This window comes from Haematobia irritans, chromosome 2 (genome assembly GCF_050003625.1).
Source record: "Haematobia irritans isolate KBUSLIRL chromosome 2, ASM5000362v1, whole genome shotgun sequence".
NCBI classification, from domain to species: domain Eukaryota; kingdom Metazoa; phylum Arthropoda; class Insecta; order Diptera; family Muscidae; genus Haematobia; species Haematobia irritans.
In genome coordinates, this window is record NC_134398.1 from 165,350,938 (window position 1) to 165,370,539 (window position 19,602).

Consider the following 19,602-nt stretch of genomic DNA (forward strand, 5'->3'; position numbering starts at 1 on the left):
CATTTGTTATTTATCTATAGTTTGGTTTCAAATTTTTTCTCAATTATTTGATCAGATCATGATCCATTTTGAGATACCCATAAGGTATTTTTCTTTTGCCTACGAGTATTCTCAATTTGTGTTATTTCACTTTTTTCCAAACTCAGATTATATCACAGTAATAAATCGCAATTGCCAAAATTTACAATGCTAATAGATAATATTCATCCTATGGCTCTCAAAAATATTTTTCCACGAACATACATATACTCGTATACTTATAATTTATGTGTTCAATGTGTCGCTACATACCCTTTTCCAATCAATTGATGGGTGATTAGTACCATCTCGGTCAATGGCCTGGCATGCCATATGTGCTGTTTCGCCTAATTTTTGTATGTAAATTGCTTTTGGTGTTACTGTGAATATTGGTGGTCGCAAAACAATTACATTAATGACAGGAGATGGTCCATCCGTGCCCAGGTCATTGTATGGTGTACATGTATAACTGCCCGCATGTGATTCATCCACTTTGGAGAAGAATAAACTGCCATTCATTCGATAGAAAACGCCCTGAAAGCAAACATAACCAGCAGCAGCAGCAACAACAACAACAAAAACAACATTAATTGTAGTAATATACAGTAACAGAAGCAGCAACAACAACAGGAACATTGAACACCATCATGAATATCCAGTGGAGGACAATCATTATATTCTTGTCATTATCATAAAACCTCCATCCAAAACTCATGGAGGACAGTAAAAACGAAATATCCTTTGCATCACACAAAGGAGTCATAATTGTCCACCACATGAGAGTTGGTACTGGACGAGTAATGCCCGTCGTCATGATGATATACAATGCCCGGTATGAAGTTGAAGTTGGTAGATCAACAATAGCACAGGATGCTGGAGCTTACGGGCACATTATATGAATCGAAGAGCAGGCCATCTTTTTCCCATCTTAGATTTTTCAGCGGTGGATTAGCGCGAAAATGACAATCTAGCACGGCCGGTTGACCATGGGGTAGATAAACCTCAGGTGGTGCATAAATTACTTTGGCCTTATCTGAAAAGAGTTATGCGAGATGAACAGAAACCATAAAAGAGGACAATTTTAATTTGCATGTGTGGTGAAAATGACATTGGAATATTGGCTGGGAATATTGCATATGGACACATTACCCGGAATGAACATGGTTTTTGGGTGAGGTAGAATTTTTGATAGATAAAGGGTGATTCTTTTGAGGTTAGGATTTTCATGCATTAGTATTTGACAGATCACGTGGGATTTCAGACATGGTGTCAAAGAGAAAGATTCTCAGTATGCTTTGACATTTCATCATGAATAGACTAGAAAAGTTGGCAGAAAATCCGCTTTTTTATCGACAAATTTTGTTCAGCGATGAGGCTCATTTCTGGTTGAATGGCTACGTAAATAAGCAAAATTGCCGCATTTGGAGTGAAGAGCAACCAGAAGCCGTTCAAGAACTGCCCATGCATCCCGAAAAATGCACTGTTTGGTGTGGTTTGTACGCTGGTGGAATCATTGGACCGTATTTTTTCAAAGATGCTGTTGGACGCAACGTTACGGTGAATGGCGATCGCTATCGTTCGATGCTAACAAACTTTTTGTTGCCAAAAATGGAAGAACTGAACTTGGTTGACATGTGGTTTCAACAAGATGGCGCTACATGCCACACAGCTCGCGATTCTATGGCCATTTTGAGGGAAAACTTCGGAGAACAATTCATCTCAAGAAATGGACCGGTAAGTTGGCCACCAAGATCATGCGATTTGACGCCTTTAGACTATTTTTTGTGGGGCTACGTCAAGTCTAAAGTCTACAGAAATAAGCCAGCAACTATTCCAGCTTTGGAAGACAACATTTCCGAAGAAATTCGGGCTATTCCGGCCGAAATGCTCGAAAAAGTTGCCCAAAATTGGACTTTCCGAATGGACCACCTAAGACGCAGCCGCGGTCAACATTTAAATGAAATTATCTTCAAAAAGTAAATGTCATGGACCAATCTAACGTTTCAAATAAAGAACCGATGAGATTTTGCAAATTTTATGCGTTTTTTTTTAAAAAAAAGTTATCAAGCTCTTAACAAATCACCCTTTATTAAAACCCTACTGCCGTTGAATACAATAATACAATATTTTGTGGCAAACACAAGGATTGCCTTTGTGCTTATTTCCCCAAAAAGGAAATGTCTATACGTTAACATTTTTGACGGATGGAGTAGTGATATGTATACAGGGTGGTTGATATATAATGCAGCAAAGTAAAGCGATATATTTTTTAATTTTATTGTTCAAAAGCAAAAAAGGTCGGAAATAATATCAAATTTAAAAATCAGTTCATATTTGTTCGAACTGTTTACCTTTGGCACAAATTATGGCTCTCCAAAGGTCGAAAAGGCTATCGCATGCTGTACGAAAGTGGCTCTGCGGTACTTTGGTTCATTCGCGGTGAAGCGCCGTCTTGAGATGATTGACACTTTGGTATTTTTTGCTTCCACCCTCCTATATGTCCTAGGCGCAAAACTCCAACGGATTGGGATCGGGAGAATTTGGTGGTCATTTCGCAGAAATGAAGCGAGAAACGTCCTTGTGAAGGCATTCTTGTTTGGCGCATGCTGAGTTCTGTTGGAATGTCTATGGTCTGCGGATGAAATTGTTGTCTTTCCAGGGCTTCAATACTGCCTTTGAGACATTTACCCGATAATATTCTGCAGTTTTTTTTTGCCCCACTGCTCAATTTGGAATGGTTTCTCATTGGAGATACCCAAATTTATTAAGTGGGCACTTTCGTGCAAGCGAGGAAATTTCCTGGCTCGCTTCAGTCTAAATTTTCGATAATATCTCCGCGATATGTTCAGCTCACGAGCAATTTTTCTATCACTGTGGCGTAGATTTTTATCAAATCTGAACATTTGTTATTTTCCCCGTTTTTGTTCGCGGGAATTACGGTTACAAGCATTGGGAAGCGAAATGAAAGATTTATTCACATTTAAATGCTTGAGGGCTCTAATGAATTCCGTTCATGATCTGCGGGCAAAGTGTTTGTCTTCGCAGGGCGTCAATACTGTTGTAGGCTGTTTTTCTGAACTCCTTGATTCTTGCCAGAAGGAACTCTTTGATTCTTGCCAGACTAAGTTAGTCTGGCAAGAATCAAGAGAGTGTTGCCAGTATTGGGGATTTTTCCCCAAATCGGGGATATTTTTTCGTGGATGGGGACAAAATGTTTGAGTTGGGGACTTGTGGATTTACTGGAGAATTTCCACAAATTTGGGTATTTTTGTGGGGAATTTTGGTCAGTATAACAAATCAGGTTTTGAGTTATGGTTTATATGAAATTCTTTGCTTCTTCATGCTTAAAAAGGGGCTTAAAGAAGTACAGAGAATCTTCAAAATATGAAAAAATTATATTCCAAGAGCTACTTTACTATTTACTTTGTGTCTAAGAAATTGTTTACTATTGTGAAATTATTTCGTAAGGACTTGGGTCGAAGTGTTGGTCCCTCATTTGCATACATCACATGTTGACCCAACTCCTATTTTTCTTTCTCGAGCATTTAGAAGATGATTTGCATAAGAAACAAATTCGATGACTCTTTATACCAATAATTAATTCTGATGAGGGATTGTATCAGATAATATTTTGAGCACCCGTCTCATTTTGTGGATTTTGAAATGTTAATCAGAGTTGCCATTTTGGTCCGATCGGACCAAAATTGGTCCAACAAATTATTAATTTTTAAATTTGGTCCGATTGTCGGACCAAATGGAATTTGGTTTATTCTGGTCTATTTTCCTCATACCGGTATTTTTTTTAATTTTCTATAGACATAAAATTTTGACAAAATTTTCTGTAGACATAAAATTTTCACAAAAATAGAAAAAAAAGTTTGTCAATATTTTGTAAAGAAATTAACTTAAAAAAAATTGGTATAGGTACAAAATTATGCAAAAATTGTGTATAGCCAGAAAATTTTCAAAAACACTTTTTTGATAACTTTCTATAGAAATAAAAGTTTGACAAATTTTCTATAGAAATATTATTTTGATAACATTTTCTATAGAAAAAAAATTAAAAAATTTTGTACAAAATAAAAATTTGACAATTTGATATAGAAATAAAATTTTGGCTAAATTTTCTATAGAAATAAAATTTTGACAACATTTCCATAGCAGTCAAATTGTTACAAAATTTTGTATATAAATAAAAATTTGACAAAATTTTCTATAGAAATAAAATTTTGACAAAATTTTCTACAGAAATAAAATTTTGACAAAATTTCCTATATGAAATAAAAATTAGACAAAATTTTTCTGCAGAAATAAAATTTTGACAAAATTTTCTATAAAAATATAAATTTGGCAAAATTTTCTGTAGAAATAAAATTTTTGGAAAATTTTCTATAGAAATAAATAGGAATAAAAATTTTGAATAGAAATAGAAATTTGACAAAATTTTCTATCGAAGTAAAATTTTGGAAAAATTTTAACTTTAAAATTATATTAATTTAATTTTGAAAAATGGTCCGCTGGTAGGAATTTTGGCCCAATTTCGGAAAAATTTAGGTCCAAAATAAAAATTCATTGTGGTAACGCTGATGTTAATCTTATTGTAAGTCGCGAACTGGTATAACAAAAATTGCATATTTTTACAATTTTTAGATTATAACGGATTTTTTTACAGCAGAGCCTATTCTTTTTTCAAAAAATTTGCCAAAAACTGTATTGGGGATTTTTGTGGGGAATTTTACATTATATTGGGGATTTTTGGGGATGAAAGCTTCTTATTTTGGGTACAAGATCCCGAAAAATACTGGCAACACTGAGACTAACTTTGAAATACTCAGAAATGTTATCAGCATTACTGAAAGTGAATAAACATTCGGTGAAAATTTTTTGTGATTGGTCGAAATTGGGATTGAACCATGACTATTTGTATGCAAGGCACGCATTCTAACCATTACATCGTTGTTCGCTCACAGCATTCGGCTTGTTGTGCGCTCTAACTTCTTCGTTCCATTGTATAATTCTTTTATTCCAGGAACTCTTTGCCTCTAACGAATTTGCAAATTTGCTTGAAGTCCCTGGGCCAGGTCCCGAATCACCTCTTCCCGATATGGCTAACTATTTGTCTATCGAAGGTAGGGTAGTCTTCCAAGATCTCACGATCCTCAAAACACGTCCTGGATGCACCATCCTCTTCTGCTCCTATTCGGTACAGATGTACTCTCAATTCTAGGTACCCGGTCATTCTTCCCACGGTCCTCCTGGCTGTCGTCCTATTATCCTTGAGAAGTTCTCCAGTATTTCTCTAATCTGGGTCACCCCATAGTGTTTTTGTCGCCCTTTCGACCGTTACATTAGCCCAGATAGCTTTAAGTGTATCCCGAGTCCATTCGTTCAACTTGGCCCGCGTTGCCTCTATTGGCTTCGCGTTCTCTAAGTTCACTTCTCTATGTGTCCTAACTCTTATCCATCTTAGATATATCGCCGTAGCAGTTATTTCCATCTGGTATCTGTTTGGGAGTCCCATATTCCCAGGTCCCGGGAAGCTATGGCCACCACAGGTATACTGTAGAGGTGTGCACGCTTAAGAGTTAAATTTATTTACAATTTTAGTGACACCTGGGATGTTAAGAGTGTAATAACGCTCTCGATTTTAATAATGCTTATGTTTTCAGACACGTCGCTAAGGTTAATTACTCAAAAAATTGTTCGTGAGTCACAACATTTTTCGTGAGTCACGATATTTTTTGTGAGTCACGGTAATTTTCGTGAGTCACGACATTTTCGTGCGTGAGTGATCGTGAGCGAGAGTCCTACCAAACAATATCGTGCGTGAGTAAGATTTTTCCGTCATGAGTGTGCGTGAGAGTGAGTAAAATATTACTCACGTGCACACCTCTAGTATACGATCATGGATTGTTGTGTCATCTGCCATTTCATCCATCGTCTCCATTATAATCCTTTAAGGGTTCGTTATGTCTCTATTGGCTTCGCGTTCTCTAAGTGTCCCAGCTCTTATCTCCAGTTTTGAGTCGTGCACACATAAGCCAAGTGCCGCCCTCTCACCCATGTTAGATACATCGCTGTAGCAGTTATTTCCATCTGGTAACTGTTTTGGAATCCCATATTCCCAGGACTATCTTACAGGTCCTGGGAAGCTATGGCCACCACACGTATACGATCATGTATTGTTGTGTCATCCGCCATTTCATCCATCGTCTCCATTATTACTCTTTAAGGGTTCGTTATTCTTCGTGTTTCCGTCCATTCTCCTAACATCTTTAATCTCATCGCAGCCATTGTGGCGACGCTTTTTATCTAAACCAACCTCTGTGAGTTTGAAGTCCAGTATCGTCTTCAAGGCTCTGGTTGACGTAGCCCCAGTTGTGTAAAGATAACATAACCTTGTCGAAGCCCTATGCTCCCAAGAGGAACATATCCAGTGCCCACCACTCTTCTGCACAGGGCCCAACATCTGTGAGCTTTCTGAGTCCTCCCTTTGGCGTGGCTCTTCGTATTCAGTTTCATGGCAAAGGTTACTTCTAAGTACTTTAGTATATAAGACACTGGCATCGCCTCACTGGGCAATTTTAATTCGAGTGAACAGTAGGTAGGGTCACGGCCTAAGGCAAAAAAAAAAGTTGATGCAGTCACCCCCCAGTTTTGTACCATATTTGAAGACAATTTCAGAACACGAAAACTTTTGTTTTTCCGTGCACCCTACGACCCCCCGAAATACAATTTACTGTGCTGTGTCGTCATTTGAAGTCCGATCGAAAAGAAACGCATATCGTTGTTCATGGTTGATCAGGGGCTATATTTCGTGCATTGGTCATTTTTGACTCCGACGTCAAATTTGATTTTTAATTTTTTTATTTCGCTTCGTATACCCCTATTATGCCCATTTCTTATAACCATTATAAAGATCTTATCAAAATATGAAACTTTTGCTTTGGAAGTATTTAATTATATTCATAAACAAAAAAGTTACAGAGATTTTAAAAAGTCAATAGGTCACCCTACACCATCAAATAGCTTTTGCTGTGTTGTCATGATATCCGATCGAAAGCACATGCACATCGTTATTCATATCTACGAAATTAATTTGAAAGGTATTTAATACACACAAACTGTTTATCTGTAAATTTCTAACCGTATCATTGTATACATACTCGTTGTGTGCACTATGGCATTTTCAGCGTTATGCAAAGTGCATGTGTTTTTGCTAGAACAATTTGAGAACAGTAGGCTCTCAAATTGTTCTAGCAAAAAATCTAACAAACACTTTCGCTACATGATTTCTTAAGTCTGTCCATATTTTTGTGAGAGAAGGCTGTTGATAGTATTTGAAAAAAGTGAAAACAAAATGAAATTCGAAGCTCGGGTTATCGACAAAACTAAATTACCAACAAATCATCAAGTTATTGAATTCCTTTTATATTTAAAGAAAGCAGGTTAAAAATGAATCTACTAGTCATGTTACAGACGATAAACGATTGCGTTATATAATATCCAAAATTAAAAGTCGCCAACAACATAGTAAACTTGATTCTAGACAGGATTTGTTATAAATTAATTCTATAAAGTTGTTAGCCGCATAATAAAATTGTACAATTAATAAACATGAAATGTACTCAAATCAAATACAAATCTAATCTAATATTTTCTTGTTTAAAGTATTTACTCATGTGACAACATTGCTCACCATTGTGAAGATGACAAGAAAACGCAAAAAAAAATACGGCGTAGTCAGATGTTGAAAGGCAGAAATTTAACCAATGTGTAAGCAGCATAACGATCTTCGTAATTTTCCACAATTCCGTTACCACTTACTTTTATTGTTAGATTGATTGTTAGATTTTAAAACAGTAGGCTCTCAAGTTGTTCAAGCAAAAACACAAGAACTTTGCATAACGCAGAAAATGTCGTAGTGCACACAACGAGTATGTATACAATGATACGGTTAGAAATTTACAGATAAACAGTTTGTGTATATTAAATACCTTTCAAATTAATTTCGTAGATGTGAATAACGATGTGCATGTGGTTTCGATCGGATATCATGACAACACAGCAAAAGCTATTTGATGGTGTAGGGTGACCTATTGACTTTTTAAAATCTCTGTAACATTTTTGTTTATGAATATAATTAAATACTTCCAAAGCAAAAGTTTCATATTTTGATAAGATCTTTATAATGGTTATAAGAAATGGGCATAATAGGGGTATACGAAGCGAAATAAAAAAATTAAAAATCAAATTTGACGTCGGAGTCAAAAATGACCAATGCACGAAATATAGCCCCTGATCAACCATGAACAACGATATGCGTTTCTTTTCGATCGGACTTCAAATGACGACACAGTACAGTAAATTGCATTTCGGGGGGTCGTAGGGTGCACGGAAAAACAAAAGTTTTAGTGTTCTGAAATTGTCTTCAAATATGCTACAAAACTGGGGGGTGACTGCATGAACTTTTTTTCGCGACCCTATCTAGTGAACAGGGATAATTCTGTCTTCTCTGGGTTAACAGTCAAGTCCCAGGTCTTGCCCAGTTATATGCTATTCTCAGAACATTTTCTGTCCATCAGTTGAGTCTGTTAAAATCCGTTCCCTGCAGAAGTAATATAATATGGTCTGCGTAACAGGCGGGATCAAAACCCTCCTTTTGGAAATGGCGGTATGCAAAAGATGTTGTTATATTTGTGCGAAAAATATTATTGGCCAGGTGTGGTGAACAATGTGCCGGTATTTCCATATATTAACAGATTACTATATTCGTGTTTTAAAGTGATGCCCATAATTTTTTCACTTTTACTTATCTTTTGTAATTAAATTAAAACTCGCCGTCATACTAAGTAATTATTTCCGAGCACTTCGTTTGAAACTTTAAAGAAATTATGGAAAAATTTCACTGCAAATCACCAACATAGTACTCCATTTTTTGGAAATCTTCTCAAATCCATGTTCATTGGGGTAATGTTGCAACAGTCGTAGTGGAATTAATGGATACTCACATTGTATGTTGAGATATGCTTTGGCGGTTTGTATTTCCTCCTCATTGCTGCGTACAGAACATTCGTACTCGCCATTGTCACTCATCATGGTTGGATCAATGCTCAAGCTACCCTGTGGACTGATGCGAGAACGACGCATGAGGTCAGGTATCTCTTGTAAAAGGACACCGTCTTTGAACCATGATGTTACCGATGTGTTCGGGTATTTCATGACACAGTGAAAGAATGCTGTTTGACCCTCCATAATTGTCTGATTCACTGGAGGTATTTTTATTAGGGAACCACCTGAAACCAAAGCAAAAAGGAGTAGTAATTCAGGCATTGTGTTTGGATAAGCGGACAAAAGAAAGTTCATTAGTTCATATATTCTAGAGCTATGAATACCATACCATAGACATACAAGCATACTTACGTCCTACACATACATACATACAAAGCCATATACATGTTTCTCAATCATATTCAGTTTACAATAAGGACAATGTGTCTTAGTAAGAAGGACCAATATTGCGTCTATTGATTGTTGTTTATGATTCTCATATGGAGACATAGTTGCACCTTGGATTGATGATTGCAAAGAAAAACATTTCGGATTCTCAAGATACAGGGTATGTAATTTGGAAATGTCGAAAACAACAACAAGTATATACGGCCGTAAGTTCGGCCAGACCGAATCTTATGTACCCTCCACCATGGATTGCGTAAAAACTTTTACGAAATACTGTAATCCGCAATCGAATAATTAGGGCTGTGATAGTGCTTACTGATGGCAAAGTGTCCTAATTTTTCTTGACATCGTCTTCTAAATTGTAAGTTAGTCCATACGTGGTATATATTAGACAAAATAAGGCAGATTAAATACGTATATAATTCAGTTCTTGACCGCTATATATAGGAAAGTCCACAAATAATTAGGAACCGATATGAACTTTTGCGCGATAATTAGATATCCACAATTGAAATATTATGAACCGATATGGACCAATTTTTGTGTGAATGGCCATATACTAGCACAATGTATCAAATTTCAATTGAATATGTAGGGCTATAAATGATTATGGACCGATATGGACCAATTTTGGAACACTACACAATTTTGCTCCTCCAAGAGGCTCCGGAGATCAAATCTGGGGATCGGTATATATGGGGGCTATATAAAATTATATACCGATATGGACCAATTTTTGCATGGTTGTTAGAGACCATATACTAATACCACGTACCAAATTTCAACCGGATCGGATGAATTTTGCTCCTCTAAGAGCATCCGTTTGTTAAATTTGGGGATCGGTTTATATGGGGTTATATATAATTATGGACCGATATGGACCAATTTTTGCATGATTGTTATATAATTATGGACCTATATAGACCAAGTTTTGCATGATTGTTAGAGACCCTATACTAACATCACGTACCAAATTTCAACCGGATTGGATGAAGTTTGCTACTCTAAGAGCCTCCGGTAGTCAAATCTGGGGATCGGTTTATATGGGGGCTAAATATAAATATGGACCGATATGGACCAATTTTCGCATAGTTGTTAGATACCCTATACAAACACCAGGTACCAAATTTCAACCGGATCGGACGAATTTTGCTCCTCTAAGAGCCTCCGGTGTAATTATGGACCAATTTTTTAATTGTAGTTAGAGATCATATTTTAACATCACACACCAAATTTCAACTGGATCGTATGAATTTTGCTCCTCCAAGAGGCTCCGGAGACCAAATCTGGGGATCGGTATATATGGGGGCTATATAAAATTATGGACCGATATGGACCAATTTTTGCATGGTTGTTAGAGACCCTATACTAACACCACGTACCAACTTTCAACCGGATCGGATGAATTTTGCTCCTATAAGAGCATCCGTTTGTTAAATCTGGGGATCGGTTTATATGGGGCTATATATAATTATGGACCGATACGGACCAATTTTTGCATGGTTGTTAGAGACCCTATACTAACACCACGTACCAAATTTCAACCGGTTCGGATGAATTTTGCTCCTCTAAGAGCCTCCGGTGGTCAAATCTGGGGATCGGTTTATATGGGGGCTATATATATAATTATGGACCGATATAGACCAATTTTTGAATGGTAGTTAGACACCATATTATAACATCACACACCAAATTTCAACCGGATCGGATGAATTTTGCTTCTCCAAGAGGCTCCGAAGGTCAAATCTGGGGATAGGTTTATATGGGGCCTATATATAATTATGGATCGATGTGGCCCAATTTTTCATCCATCGTCTCCATTATAATCCTTCAAGGGTTCGTTATGTCTCTATTGGCTTCGCGTTCTCTAAGTTCAGTTCTCTAGGTGTCCTAGCTCTTGTCTTCAGTTTTGAGTCCTGCACACATAAGCGAAGTGCCGCCCTCTCACCCATGTTAGATACATCGCTGTAGCAGTTATTTCCATCTGGTATCTGTTTTGTTAAATACCATATACTACTACACAATTTTGCTCCTCCAAGAGGCTCCGGAGATCAAATCTGGGGATCGGTATATATGGGGGCTATATAAAATTATGGACGGATATGGACTAATACCACGTACCAAATTTCAACCGCACGCAAAGAAAAAAAACGTTTGGAAAACGTGTACCGAAAACGTTTTTCTTTTGTTGGAGTTTTTTGAATTGCTTCGAAAATTTTAAACTTTTATCACCAAAAAAATTCGTTTGTTGCAAAATTTTTATTTTTTCAATAAAAAAAGTTATTTTTGAAATAACAACACAGTCCATTTCGTTTATATCAAACACTGTTCTTTTCTGACTTTAGGTCTTTAATAAGACACATTTTACAGTTCAAAATTTAATATAGTACAATGTAATGTTGAATCTTCCGAATATATCTGGAATATATGTAAAAAAAAACAAAAGCAAAAAAAAAAAACTTTGGCCGAAGCAGGGATCGAACCCACGACCCTTGGCATGAGAGTCGGACGTAGCTACCACTGCTCCACGGTGCCAAACTAAATGTTTGTTTCTGTTAAATAAACTTTGTTTATTCGGTTCGTGGGCGCCGCAAGCTATGCTATATAAATATAACTTATATGGATATTTATCTATTGATGACCATAACAGGTACATAGCTCAGTGGTTAGTGTGTTGGCTTACAATGTGCATGGTCCGCGGTTCGATTCTCCGTCCAGGCGAAAGGTAAAAAAAATTTTAAAAATTTATAAAATCGTATAATTTCTTCTACATTGTTGGTATTACAGGAAAAGGTGTTAAGAACTAAAAATCCTCGTGGATGTGAGAAAGATGTGAGGGACAATGCAATTAGCAAGAAAATAATGTTTTTTTTTGAGCTAGTCTTTATGAAATTGTTTTTACATCCTGGAAAAGAATAAACGTTTATCACAAAAGGTATATACTTTTCTTCCAAATACACTTCCTTACAGCGAAAAGCAAATGAGAAACGAACTTTGTTTGTCTAAAATTTCGTTTGGGAGGAAAGAATTATTTTTTTGCGTGCGGATCGGATGAATTTTGCTCCTCTAAGAGCATCCGTTTTTGTTAAATCTGGGGATCGGTTTATATGGGGCTATACGTAAAATTGGTCCAATATGGCCCATTTGCAATACCATCCAACCGACATCAATAACAACTACTTGTGCCAAGTTTTCAGTCGATAGCTTGTTTTGTTCCGAAGTTAGCGTGATTTCCACAGACGGACGGACTAGATCGACTCAGAATATATATACTTTATGGGGTCTTACAATCGGAATGACAAAATTAATATAACTGCCATCCTATGGTGGAGGGTATAAAAATAAATCCATCAAGGTTGTTGAGTTCAAAGTCATGAAATTTTGATAGCGGTATACGATTTCTAAGTGTATACATTGTTGGAAGGGATTTTTAGTAGCTAAAAATTGCCACATGTGCCACACAATCGCCCATTTTATTTTTCAATAATTTACGAATTCGTTTTTTCTAAGAAATCATTCCTTTCATTGAAATGCAACCACTGTCCGTCCTCCTTCCCACAAAATCAGTTTTTTTCACAAATGTATGATTGTTGTATGTATACTGTACTAAATTAGTGCTTTGCTTGCCTATGTAGCATATTCTCTTACCTTGTACTCCTAGGTGATATAATGTACCATTGTTCCGTATACTTGGCGTACGATTGGGAAAAACAATTTGGCAGTGATACCAACCCTGATCCGACTCACGTATTGAAGTAAGGTTTACGCTGGCTTTACCATATTCCTCATTGTCCGAAATGAGATGTAGGCGTCCACTATAGAGCTCATTTGCTGATGTTTCACCATCAAACCATGTAAAGATACGTTTGTCCTGAAAGAAAACAAAAGGCATGTTGAGTACAATCAGCACAGTTTATGACAATAGTTTACAACACTATAGTATAAGGCTCTTACAATTATGGATTTAGATTTCAGTGGCAAATAAGTTGAGTTGTATACACTTTTTCAAAGTCATGGAAATCTTGAATAAATCGTATTAGAAAATTAAGGCTATGGCGAAAACGGCTACCCATATCATACATATCAAAACATTAAATATCCTACACTAAAAAAACTTCCCTTCATGGAAGTTATGGAAACTTTAAATAAATCAGTTCATGTGCTTGTATTAGAAAATGAAGAATATAGCGAAAACGGCTACCCACCAACATATTAAATTAAATATCCTACAGTAAAAAAAAAAAATAGTTGGCTCCAAAAATTTTGCCCTTGCCTTAAAGATTTTGGAATTGATTCCGAGGCAAAGATGCGGCTTCTTTAATTTAAAGACATTTTTAATTCAATAAAAATAAAAAATTAAGATGCATTCTTTTAATTCTCTCCCATTTTGGTCTATTACATTCAGAAATACAATTATTCGTGTCGGAATGCAAGCGCCATAGGGTGATTGCTTTACATTTTGCTGGAACATATGCAAAAAATACCTACTTTTCCCTTAAGAACATTATCGTTGAGCCTTATTTAATAATTTATCACAACAAAATCAAAAGATTGCCATCACAACTACTAAATGAAAACACCTGACTCTAAACACAAATCGGAGGATTTTGCAAAATATCACCAACATCATTGGCTCCCTAGGCGCTGATGGGCATCAATAAAAAACGCATTTATCAAAATAATAAAACAAATTACACGAGCATAACTTGATTTATCCGGTAATTTCCCACTCTTTGGATCACCTTTTGTGTTGTCTTTGACAAGCCAACATCAAAATATTATTGTGGGTGTTTCATCATCATCATCAAAATCATTATGTGGCCACGGAGGTAATGTCATCCATTCATTTTTGCACATAATTTTTTTTGCAAAAATTATAATTTCATTTACAGCAATAGCTTAGAGCTTTTGCAAAAAAAAAAAAAAAAAAAAAAAACACTAAATGGTCATTGTCACAGTAAACGTCATAGTTAGCTGCGAAAATGAAAATTGACCCCCTGGATACAATGAGGGAGAGAGATGGCTTTTGTTGACAGTTAGCAGTTCATTCGTAGACATATTCTTATCTCTCACATAAATTTTGTTTTTAAAAAATTTGACCGTGAATATAAACTAAATGAAATTGGTCAACGTGTATCCACCCATTTATCAGTTAGCCGTTGTATGAATGATTGGAGGGTGTGAGGGTCTATTCCACGTTGACTAATGTTTTCCGAGAGGTATCTGTAGTTTTGAATACATTTACTAATTGCATTAAATGTATTCCCCTTTTTGGATAATAATCTTTAAGATTTGCAAATGCAACCACGATTGCCACCAAAACTTTGAGCAAATTTTTCAAAAAAAAAATCTTATTTTGCCCAAATTTTGTTTCTATAGAAAAAAATTTTCAAAATTTTATCTATAGAAAATTTTGTCAAAATTTTATTTCAATAGAAAATGTTGTCAAAATTTTATTTCTATAGAAAATTTGTCAGAATTTTTTTCTATAGAAAATTTTGTCAAATCTATATTTCTGTAGAAAATTTTGTCAAAATTTTATTTCAATAGTAAATTAAAAAAAACTCTATAGAAAATTTTGTCAAAAAAATTATTTCTATAGACAGTTTTGTCAATTTTGTTTCCCAAAATTATTTTTTTATTTCTATAGAAAATTTTGTCAATATGTTATTTTTTGTCAAATTTGCAAATGCAACCACGATTGCTACCAAAATTTCGTGCAAATTTTACAAAAAAAAAAAAAACAAAAATCTTATGTTGCCCAAAATTTTATTTCTATAAAAAATTTAGTGAAAACTTTATTTCTATAGAATATTTTGTCAAAATTTTATTAAAAAAAAAATTTTGTCAAAATTTTATTTCTATAGAAAATTTTGTCAAAATTTTATTTCTGTAGAAAGTTTTGTCAAAATTTTATTTCTATAGAAAATTTTGTCAAAATTTTATTTCTATCGAAAATTTTGTCAAAATTTTATTTCCATAGAAAATTTTGTCAAAATTTTATATCCATAGAAAATTTTGTAAAAATTTTATTTATATAGAACATTTTGTCAAAACTATATTTCTGTAGAAAATTTTGCCAAAATTTTATTTAAATACAAAATTTTGTCAAAATTTTATTTCAATAGTGAATTAAAAAAAAAACTTTTATAGAAAATTTTGTCAAAATTTTACTTCTATAGAAAATTGTATCCAAATTTTATTTCAATAAAAATTTTTCTCAACAGTTTATTTCTTTTGCAAATTTTGTTTCCCAAAATTATTTTTTTATTTCTATAAAAAGTTTTGTCAAAATGTTATTTTTATATAATAATCTTTAAGATTTGAAAATGCAACCACGATTGCCACCAAAATTTTTCTATAGAAACTTTTGTCAAAATCTTATTTTTTGTCAAACTTGCAAATGCAACCACGATTGCTACCAAAATTTCGTGCAAATTTTACAAAAAAAAAAAAACAAAAAAACAAAAATCTTCTGCTGCCCAAAATTTTATTTCTATAAAAAAATTTGTGAAAACTTTATTTCTATAGAAAATTTTGTCAAAATTTTATTAAAAAAAATTTTGTCAAAATTTTATTTCTGTAGAAAATTCTGTCAAAATTTTATTTCTGTAGAAAATTTTGTCAAAATATTATTTCCATAGAAAATTTTGTCAAAAATTTATTTATATAGAAAATTTTATCAAAACTATATTTTTGTAGAAAATTTTGTCAAAATTTTATTTAAATACAAAATTTTGTCCAAATTTATTTTAAATACAAAATTTTGTCCAAATTTTATAAATTTTATAAATAAAAAAAAATTCTATGGAAAATTTTGTCAAAATTTTACTTCTATAGAAAATTTTCTCCAAATTTTATTTCTATAAAAAATTTTCTCTACAGTTTATTTCTATAGAAAGTTTTGTACATTTTGTTTCCCAAAATTATTTTTTTATTTCTATAGAAAATTTTGTCAATATGTTATTTTTTGTCAAATTTGCAAATGCAACCACGATTGCTACCAAAATTTCGTGCAAATTTTACAAAAAAAAAAAAAAAAACAAAAATCTTATGTTGCCCAACATTTTATTTCTATAAAAAATTTAGTGAAAACTTTATTTCTATAGAATATTTTGTCAAAATTTTATTAAAAAAAAATTTTGTTAAAATTTTATTTCTATAGAAAATTCTGTCAAAATTTTATTTCTGTAGAAAATTTTGTCAAAATTTTATTTCCATAGAAAATTTTGTCAAAAATTTATTTATATAGAAAATTTTGTCAAAACTATATTTTTGTAGAAAATTTTGTCAAAATTTTATTTAAATACAAAATTTTGTCAAAATTTTATAAATTTTATAAATAAACAAAACTTCTATGGGAAATTTTGTCAAAATTTTACTTCTATAGAAAATTTTCTCCAAATTTTATTTCTATAAAAAATTTTCTCTACAGTTTAATTCTATAGAAAGTTTTGTACATTTTGTTTCCCAAAATTATTTTTTTATTTCTATAAAAAGTTTTGTCAAAATGTTATTTTTATATAATAATCTTTAAGATTTGAAAATGCATGATTGCCACCAACATTTTTCTATAGAAAATTTTGTCAAAATTTTATTTGTATAGAAAATTTTCTCCAAATTTTATTTCTATAAAAAATTTTCTCAACAGCAAATTTTACACAAAAAATCTTATTTTGTCCAAATTTTGTTTCTATAGAAAAAATTTTTCAAAATTGTATCTCTATAAAACTTCATTTGTATAGAAAATGTTGTCAAAATATTATATCAATAGAAAATGTTGTCAAAATTTTATTTCTATAGAAAATTTGTCAGAAGTTTATTATTTTGTCAAATCTATATTTCTGTAGACAATTTTGTCAAAATTTTATTTCAATACAAAATTCTGTCAAAAATTTATTTCAATAGAAAATTAAAAACAAAAGTCTATAGAATTTTTTTTTTTTCAAAATTTTATGTCTATAGAAAGTTTTGTCAATTTTGTTTTCCAAAATTATTTTTTTATTTCTATAGAAAATTTTGTCAAAATGTTATTTTTTGTCAAATTTGCAAATGCAACCATGATTGCCACCAAAACTTCTTGCAAATTTAAAAAAAAAAAAAAAAAAAAAAAAATCTTATGTTGCCTAAAATTTTATTTCCATAAAAAATTTTGTCAAAACTTTATTTCTATAGAAAATTTTGTCAAAATTTTATTTCTATAGAAAATTTTGTCAAAATTTTATTTCTATGGAAAATTTTGCCAAAATTTTATTTCTGCAGAAAATTTTGTCAAAATTTTACTTCTATAGAAAATTTTGTCAAAATTTTATTTCCATAGAAAATTTTGTCAAAATTTTATTTCCATAGAAAGTTTTGTCAAAATTTTATTTCTATAGAAAGTTTTGTCAATTTTGTTTCCCAAAATTATTTTTTTATTTCTATAAAAAAATTTTGTCAAAATGTTATTTTTATATAATAATCTTTGCAAATGCAACCACAACTGCCACCAAAATTTCGAGAAAATTTTCCAAAAACAAACAAAAATTTTATTTTGCCCAATTGTTTTTTCTGTAGAAAAATTTTTCAAAATTTTATTTCTATAAAAAATTTTGTCAAAATTTTATATCTATAGAAAATTTTGTCAAAATTTTATTTCTATAGAAAATTTTGTCAGAATTTTATTTCTATTGAAAATTTTCTCAGAATTTTATTTCTATAGAAAGTTTTGTCAATTTTGTTTCTCAAAATTATTTGTTTATTTCTATAGAAAATTTTGTCAAAATGTTATTTTTTATAGAAATGTTTGTCAAAATTTATTCTATAGAAAATTTTGTCAAAATTTTATTTCTATAGAAAGTTTTGTCAAAATTTTATTTCTGTAAAAAATGTTGTCAAAATTTTATTTCTGTAGAAATCTTCTATTTGTAGAACAATATTTTGTCAAATCTACCAAAACATAAATAGTTTACCAATCTACCACACAGCAAAAAAATCTAGCATGTTTGGTAGAATTGTAGCAAGAGTCGTAGCTTCAAGCTTCAATAAACCAAAACATGGTTGAAGTACTAACTAATACTATCCTGCATTCACATATCTGATATAAACGCCAAAATTGTGATATATTTCAATCATGTCGGCTAGACGGAAACGGCGTATTGAACCCAAAGGCGCCCATACAAACATTGGTTTTAGGTACAGTGGGCCTAAATAATTTAAAAGCGGGACATTTTTCTTTTAATTTAATTTTGCGCTCAATTTAATTTTCTCTTATTTCAACTTACTTCCAATTTCAATGCACTCTCTCTTTTTTCTCCTCTCCTCTACCTCTCTTTCATTCCCACACTTCTTTCCCCCTCAAACATCACGTTCATGTTTCCTGAGCGTTTTTTTACTTTTTGGTAGATTGGCAGATTTTGCACTATATTCCTCCCCAACTAAGAGGTACTTCACTTTTCTATAGAAATAAAAAAATAAAACATTTCTATAGAGATAAAATTTTGCAAAAATTTTCCATAGAAATAAGATTATACAAAATTTTCTACAGAAATAAAATGTTGACAAAATTTTCCATAGAAAAAAAAATTGGACAAAATTTTCTATAGAAATAAGTGTTTGACAAAATTGTTGTACAATGACGACAAATTTTCTATCGAAATAAAATTTTGACAAAATATTCTATAGAAATAAAATCGTGATAAAATTTACTATAAAAATAAAATTTTAACAAAATTTTCTATAGAAATAAAATTTTTGTCAAAATTTTCTATATAACTACAATTTCAAAAAAATTTTCCATGGAAATAAAATTTTGACAGTATGTTCTATTGAAATAAAATTTTTAAAAATTTTTCTATAGAAATTAAATTATGACAAAATTTTCTACAGGAATAAAATTTTTACAAAATGTTCTATTAATTCAATTTTCACAAAATGTTCTATTGTGACATTTTTTTTTATAGAAATAAAGTTGTGACATTTTTTTTTCTATAGAAATAAAATGTTAAAAAATTTTTCTATAGAAATGAAATTTTGACAAAATTTTCAATAGAAATAGAATTTTGACAAAATTTTCTAAAGAAATGAAATCATCAATAAAATTTTGTCAAAATTTTCTATAGAAATAAAATTTTCACAGTATGTTTT

At 32.1% G+C, this 19,602-nt stretch overlaps 1 protein-coding gene and 1 long non-coding RNA gene across 5 annotated transcripts in view; one reads left to right on the forward strand and one right to left on the reverse strand.

The window, feature by feature from the left end:
• bdl (borderless) overlaps positions 1-19,602 on the reverse strand; it is a gene marked incomplete at its 3' end in the record, with an annotated part of 116,361 nt that overhangs the window by 45,225 nt on the left and 51,534 nt on the right. For all 4 annotated transcript variants that reach the window (XM_075296782.1, XM_075296781.1, XM_075296783.1 and 1 more), the window contains 4 exon segments: positions 292-552; positions 903-1,051; positions 9,030-9,314; positions 13,126-13,348. In XM_075296782.1, coding sequence (XP_075152897.1) covers positions 292-552; positions 903-1,051; positions 9,030-9,314; positions 13,126-13,348 — 918 coding nt within the window.
• Positions 7,612-8,182, forward strand: LOC142224341 (uncharacterized). The gene is made up of 2 exons (XR_012719124.1): positions 7,612-7,955; positions 8,036-8,182. It is a non-coding gene; the product is annotated as an uncharacterized LOC142224341 (long non-coding RNA).